Raw genomic sequence first — 8074 nt, forward strand, 5'->3', positions numbered from 1 at the left:
TGAAACAAGGTTACTACTATATCAGGTAAAAATCAGGAATGTAATGGTGGTATTTATTTTGCGAGGAAACGTCTACTTTATGAGATGTTAATTTTCAAAGTTTTAATACTTAATTGATGTAAACTACATTATGAAGTTTGACTTTGACAGTTAGTGATTGCGATGAGAAATATTTTAAGATTCTGTTCGTACAAAATATTTATACCAAGCTAGTAATAAATTTGGTTAATTATGAACTTTTTCATAGCTGATAATTGATTAAGTATATAATTTTGTTAATATTATACTGTTATTTTATCATTTTTAGTATGACAAGCCTTCAATTGTCTAGTTACATATAACAATAAATGGCTGATAAGTATAGTTATTAATAATTTTTGCAGTAGATTTTGTGTCTTTCAGTGATTATTACGTAAGGGATGCTCCGTCTAAATAGACAATGCGAATGCAAGCGGTAGTCGTGAGCTCTCGTGATCACAGCTTTGTTTTGTTGTGCTCCGTCTGTGTTGATTGACGGCACTAATGTGTGTGTTACAAGAACATTAATCAATCATTCTGTTGAGTTTATTGCTGTACTACGTCGTAGTTGGAAACTTGTTCTGTCTCGATGGCGTATAATTCACTTTTATGTCTATGTTTAATGCGCTTTCTAACAAATTTATTACTTGATAAATAATTCTATTCAACATTAAATTTGACAGACAATATTTTAACGTTTATATTATATAGGTAAAAGTTTACTTTAATAAAAACAAATATTAAACATATGTTTAATATTTTTACTCTACCCCAAATGTTTATGTCAGTGATTTATTAAATTAACTAACAGATTTAACAAAAAAAATTATTAATATTCCATAATATAAGTTACCTGGAAAATAAAACTTATCTTTAAAAGTGGCGAAAAATTAAAAGAAAGAATAATTTGAATGATTTTTATATTTATAATATATAATTTAATATTAAACATAGATATCAATATTTACACACATTTGGCTGTACAAGTCTTGAAAATAGTCTCAACATCACCCGCAAAGATACAAACTTAACGGCACGTTTCTCTATACTATATAACTTAACTTTTACATTGCACTAATCACTAAATTTGTCATTGCATATTTCATTTGACATGATTTTCTAGTCTATTGATATCACAGAAGAAAGTTGGACAGTACATCGATAGTCCTTTGTTTTTTTCACTACAAGATTTATTGGTGAACAGCTGCTCCAAGTCTTTGGCCGTACATCGCATATGGGGAGTAAAAAGGCCCCAGCGCAGGGTTAAACGCACCGTACGGAGATGACCCGAGACTCGCAGGTAGGCTGGCCTTAGAGTACGGATGGTAACGGCTTGCTGAGAGTGGACTTAACGGCGCCGTCGGATATGCGCCGCGAAGACCGGCTGTCGTGAACAGAGGATTTAGCGGATTGAGCAGCGATGGTTGACTTGTAGATGATGTGGATGGTGTAGATCCATCGGCTGTGTGACTCCTCAAATGCTGCAGAAGTTCTTCAGAGTTTCCAAATCGTTTTCCACAGTATGATTCTCCGACAATCCAATTGCAAACATAAGGGCGTGTAGCTTGCTGGTACTGCAATCCACCTTGCTGTGACAGAGCCATCGCCATTGCTATGTTATACTTCTGATGTTCACATTGAGTGCATCCAGCGGGGCAAGCACCGTTGCTCATCAAGAGATGGTGATTGTTAACTGAAAATTGACATCCAGTACAGTATGGATCTTTACACACGGGAACCAATGTTTCTCCACCTGCTGGTGTTTTGACACGAGCATATCCCAGATATGGATTTGGCGTGGATCCAGGGAAGGCTGCCGCAGCTGCTAACATTGCCGCGTGATGCGCACTGAACGGCGATCCAGCGTACGGCGGTCTGAATGCTGGGTTTGCATGTTGCTCCATGCCGGGAGGACAACAAAGTCCGGTCAACGGATTGTAGCCGGGAAGGCCGGGTAAATTTTTAAAAGCTCCAAGATGGTCTTTGCCATGACCTAACACTTCCAGACCGGAACGAATAATTGGGCTGGTCCCTGACGAACTCGCTGGTGATGATTTTTGTTCGTTCTGAGGACTACTTTTTCCGTTTTCAGCTGTTGGTGGAGTTGATTTCCGACCGGGCGTGCTTTTTCCAGATTTTTTATCATCTGAGCCATCCGAGCTTGCCTTTGATGATGGACGGGTATCTTCTGGCTTCTTGGTTACAACCATATTTTCATATGGCTTGAATGCTAAATGCTTTGTCTCGGGTGTTGAACGGGGCTTGTCCATTTTTGTAGAGTTTGGCGAAGAACGACTAATTGAATCACTGTTAACACTGTTCACTGACTTTCTCTTGTCTCCACCTGGCAGAAGTGGTTTAGTAGGCAGCGTGTCGGCACCTATCTGGCTGCAGGTTTGCGCTAAAAGCGCAAGCGGGCTTTTCTTCGAATCCATCTATAACAAAGAGAAACATAAAGTTAGTATTTGAAATTTAATTTACAAATTTACATCGAACCAGAAAAAATTTGCTTAAAAACAAACAAATACCTAATTTATTAAAAAGTACAATTATTAAAAAGGAGGCTGAATTTGTACATTTGGTTTGAAAAGCTTTAATTCTTATCGTGGAATAAAAAAAATTGTTACATCATTTTACAAGTCACTAAATAATTATTTTGGTTTGTTTTAAGTTTTTATTTTGAAAAATCAACACTTACAGATGATGGAAGTGGTGATAAGTAGTCAGGTTGAAGATATTGATTGGGATTTGTATTCATCATTCCTCCGTCTTCAAGTACGACCATTTGGAGAACAACGTAAATGAACACTTGTAAACTTCACGCAACACTGTAGACTCTACAACACAACTACTCTGTGGCACGTCCGCGAGTAAGTGAACAACGAAAACGTGCGTCCGTAGCAGTGGTCGAGGTAACTGTGAGTGTGAGAGACAAGACCCCACTAGAACGCTACGTGCCGGCGCCTCGCCCTTCGCCCCGCATGAGCGAGACAGCGATATCTCAAGTGTTAGTTAGAAAGGGAGCACCGTAGCTCTCCGCTGCAAGCGGTCGTAAAAAATAAAGCGGAAACGACACATAGCTGCATTGCGGTAGGGGAAAAAGGAAAGGCGGTATGGCCGGCAGCGCGGAGCGGATTGAGACGTGCGATGGCTGTGTTGGTGTGTTGGTGAGCCACCCATGACGGCCTGCTTTGAGCCGCCGCCGCCGCCACTCTACCTGCGCGCTCTCGGCTCTACACGCCGCCGCTTTTTTGTTCTATGCCACTTTTATTACGCTTTCGACACAGCGGCTCTCGGCGCTTTATGCTGACACATTCGAAACTACTTACCTACTCTTTTACAGCCGTCTTTGTTCAGTTCAAAGGGGAAAATGAAAACTGATCCGCTCTACGTACTCGTTTGATGTGTCAACGCTCGATTCACGAAGTAATATTTCACTCCATTGACAGCGACTCCATAATGTTAATGTTAATCTGACACTAAAACCTGTCAAACACGTACCCGGCCCTCCGTAGCGATCAAATTAAATATGTCAATTTAGAAACCCATATCAACAGCTGCACACGTCGGGCCCTTTAGAAATATTGCTTATTGTGTCCAAACAAAGATAGTAAGTATAACGTATGGGCGGACGACGGCGCTCGTAAATAACACGGCGGGTAGTAATATATTTGACAGAGCGTGGACATGCTAAACAAAAAACATGTTTACTGTGATGCGGGATCGCGGTGTACTATAAATTGGGAACTCTACTATTTTAGTGTTTATTTAGGAGGTTAGAGAAGGCGCCGAGTGCACGGTACGACTAAATCACTAAATCTTTTGCATGAAATAGACGGCATAGACAATATTAAGTTCAATTTTCTTGGTTGTTTATTGTTTTCGATATTACCACCTTTTATTGTTAAGGAAATACATTTGTAGTGTCAACAAGTTATAAATCTTAATACTTATTTCTTTAACAATACTATAAATTATTTTAAATTAAAATGAAATAGTAAAATATTGAAACTACATGCGTGTTACTAATTGTATAACTTTAGATTAAGGATTGGTGTCCGCTGCGCTCTAACTAGATACCGCCGGCGTAGTCTCAAAGTGCGGCAGCTAATACTACGCCCAAGTGGACGTACGATGACGTGCCACATGTTAAACTTTGCTAATAATTGAAACTAAAATACCGGATTGCGTCATTGTAAAAATAATAATACAAGAATTAAGAAAGACACAAGGATCACATATCATCAGTAAGTATTTTGTATTTTATTAATTTCAAAGTAAAATAACACGAAACGTATGTTACAAAATTTATAAAGAATTCATTGAGTGTCAAGATTGCGTGGCATCTTGACAAGCATCTAATAGTTGCCGTAATAAAAAAGCTATTGTTCTTAGGTAGTACTGTATCTAGTTGGAACGCAGCGGAGACCAATCCTTAATCTAAGTGAACATTACTTTTTACGTTCAGCAAAACCTTTATACCTGTATATTATATAGTATACACACAAACAATAATACCAGGTGTTAACCTAATCGTTTACGTACAAAACTTTAGAAATTATAATCATTATCTTAAAAATATTCACTTTGCTTTAAGCAATGTATTATAGCTTAAATTCTAAAGGCAAGTTATAATCCTTGACTCTAAGGGTTTGTTCATTTTTTTAATATTTCATCAAACTTTTTGTGCCAAAGGATTAAGATAACATGATATTATATTGAGATTTTTTAATCTTAGTTGCATTTGAAATACAAGTAAGGATTAAAAACCTTACAACAGTTGCTGGAAGTATTAGCTAATATGTACTTATGATTTTTGAATTATTTGAGAAATACATTTATAGGTAGGGTTACGTATAAGTAGATTATTTTTATGACAACAAGGGACGAGGCGAGAAGGATGTTCAGCTGATGGCTATTGATACGCCCTGCTTATAACAATGCAATTCTTGAAAACTCAATAATTCTGAGCTGCACTATAATTGCGCTCGTCACCTTGAGACATAAGATGTTAAGTCAGACCGAAATTCAATAATGCTTACACATTACTGCTTCACAGGATAGGCGACGTTGTGGTACCCATAATCTAGCCGGCATCCTGTGCAAAGAAGCCTCCCACTGGTATATTAATCATACTGATTTCAGAAAGGGTAAATACTTAATACGTACAGAATAATAAAAAATAATATAAAATATAAATAAATTTTAAAAACAATTTTACCTTAAAAACATGTCACTTTTGTATTAAAATACGAGCTGACTGATTTTTACAGCATTCAGGGAAGTAACTATGACAGCAAATAACCAGGTTTTTCTAGTTTCCTGGATTTCCCCCCACAAACTATATGTATTAGTTATAAGCATAATAAAGTTCTATCCCCCAACACGTAGGTAGGGTTATAGGAATAAGTTTCTGAGACCCACATATAAGGTTAAATAATTGTAAATTGCTTTAATAAGTAGCATATAACTAATATTGTACATATTTAAAAAATGAATATAGAAATGTGAATTTTGAAAAAAGGTGTGTGCGTATAATCTTTACGCGCGATTGAAGTAAAACTTAATTATAATTAACTTTAGGAATAATTAACAGATACATATATTATATACTTCTTTTTCTTATCTGGAAGCTCATAGACAAAATATATTCTTTCGTTTGCACTTGTTTGTCCCAACTATTTTAGGACATCCAGTATATATAACAAATATTCTTAGAAAGTTGAAAGATATTAGATATTACTTATTGATAGCTCTTGCCTCATCAGACAAGAAAGACAAGAAGATTTAATTAATACCATATAATATATACCAAATGGCCAAATGGTATCTATTTCACATCGAGCTAAAGAAGAATTACGTAAATCGGATCATAAAAAAATACCGATCGAATTGTGAACCTCCTCCTTTTTGAAGTCGGTTAACAAGAGAACCACATCACGTTATATTGCAGGGTTAAGCTGAATACAAATCGTTTACAAGTTAGTATCCATTATAAAACTTAATAGAAAATACAAAATGAAAGACATAGAGCTCATAATGCCTTACACATAGGCACACAGTTTAACCGCAAATCGAAAATGTAAAGAAATCTATTCAAAACCGTACCGCATGAACGATTCCAATAGGTTTACGGATATCCGAACCCAATTATGCATTAATAGATTAATTTATTCACGTGTAAACAGCGTATTATTAACAGGGACTTAACAAAAAACTTGTAAACGCCGAAAGCGGTCTCCTTTGATGTTAAACCAGCTTGAAAGACACCGATATGGTTGTAAGCTGAAAGTTTTGGGACTAGTAAATTATTATTATGTTTTTATTGAAAAGACCTTGTTAAATACAAGGCGAAAGTAATAAAACTGTCAAGTATTGAAATTACTAGCAATGCTTGTTTATAGTAAACTGGTAATTTTTCTATTATTTTATACTTTATTTGGCAAATATTAAGTTTTTAGTCAAATTAAAGCTTTTTGTTTGCCAGCGATACAACAATTATAGTTGATGTGTATTCACATGTTCATAATAATTATTTTACAAAACAAAACAGCGTATTTGCCCATTTTTCTAATGACGTGTCACTTTGAGATCTCGCGTGAGCTGACGACGCCATTTTGATTGCTGAGGCTACTAGACTCAGTTAGTGGCTAGAGGATAAAGGCAATTAATATATAATAGTACAAGTAAAAGTGGTAAAGGCGAACACGGCCATTGTTTCGCGTCCAGTGCTAACTTTGGCCAAGGTTACAGAATTGCTACATACAACTGTAAGTAATTCTAATTATTTTTAAATAAGATTAAGCCCATGTTACTTGCTGTTGCTAATTATATAGCTTTTTATGGGTGAGGTAATTTTTAGATTTTGAAATTGAAATTGATTGAGTAATTAGTCTATTTTTATCCGTTACAAGTTTAGAACCCAACATAGTTATGATTTTTGACTTTTTTTATGAAAATACGAGACGACAAGGACATTCAACTGATGGTAATTGATATGCCCTACCCATTAAAATGCAGTGCCGCACAGGATTCTTGAAGAACCGCAAATATTCTGAGCGGCACTACAATTGCGCTCGTCACCTTGAGACATAAGATGTTAAGTCTTATTTGCCCAGTAATTTCACTAGCTACGGCGCCTTTCAGATTGAAAAACAATAATGCTTACACATTACTGCTTCACGCCAGAAATAGACTTTTGATGTTATCTATCTTTCGAAAAAGATTCGAATGCTTATTAAAAATCAGAGCCTGAAAACGTAGATAGATAAGTTTTTTTGTTTCAGATAATAAAACTTCACTTATAAACTTGTAACATATTTACTGAACCGTTGTATATTAATGTTAGTATATATATATCAGTTCAGTGAATGATTTAATAATGCTTCACAAGCTATTTAGATGTAAAGTCCCATCGCCTTTTCGACAACAGCATCATAAAACCATACAAGTATATAATGGGTTTGTATCATTTCGTAACGCATCGTCGTAACTTCAAAAGCAACGTTCAAGTGTTCACTTAGCGCCGAGTGTTCCTGGCTGCTTGATGGTTGGCTCGCAGTATCGTTTGATGTCGCCGCATCCGGCGCGTCCGCGACTACTCCATGCCAACTCTGTCCTTCCTTTAATAACGTGAGTGGTGAATACGTGACGACTGACAAGAAACAATGCATGTATAGAGCCGTACATTTTTATTAATATTATTTGTATTAGTTAATTATGCTACTGTTGTGTAATAAAGGGTATTAAAATCATATATCACATGAGTGTTTTAATACCTAATTATCAACAGTTGCATACAAGACCCATCTACGACCATAATAATTATGAATCATCTATAAAAGATTCTGAAACAGTTAGCTTCCTGCTAACATTAAGAAAGCCAGTCCTAGTAACCATAATAATAATAATAATAAGAGTGTTATTATGAAAACGGATGGTACAATGTTGTACTGAATTTCATTACAACACTCGTTTGGATGATGTAATGGATATTGGGACATTCGAGGAGGACTCGAGAGATAAGTTTGAGGCTACAAAATTCAAGTTGTGTTGA

The 8074-nt window shown here is 36.0% G+C and overlaps 1 protein-coding gene across 1 annotated transcript; it reads right to left on the reverse strand.

Annotated features, from left to right (window-relative positions):
- Positions 1–921: 921 nt before the first annotated feature.
- On the reverse strand, positions 922–3086 carry LOC126975683 (zinc finger protein Noc). The gene is made up of 2 exons (XM_050823682.1): positions 2717–3086; positions 922–2453 (listed from the first exon to the last, which is right to left on the reverse strand). The coding sequence occupies exons 1-2, from the start codon at positions 2801–2803 to the stop codon at positions 1209–1211; spliced, it is 1332 nt and encodes a 443-aa protein (XP_050679639.1). The 5' UTR covers positions 2804–3086; the 3' UTR covers positions 922–1208.
- Between the last annotated feature and the right edge of the window lie 4988 nt (positions 3087–8074).

The sequence above is a fragment of the Leptidea sinapis genome, chromosome 37, assembly GCF_905404315.1.
Source record: "Leptidea sinapis chromosome 37, ilLepSina1.1, whole genome shotgun sequence".
In the NCBI taxonomy this organism is placed as follows: Eukaryota; Metazoa; Arthropoda; class Insecta; order Lepidoptera; family Pieridae; genus Leptidea; species Leptidea sinapis.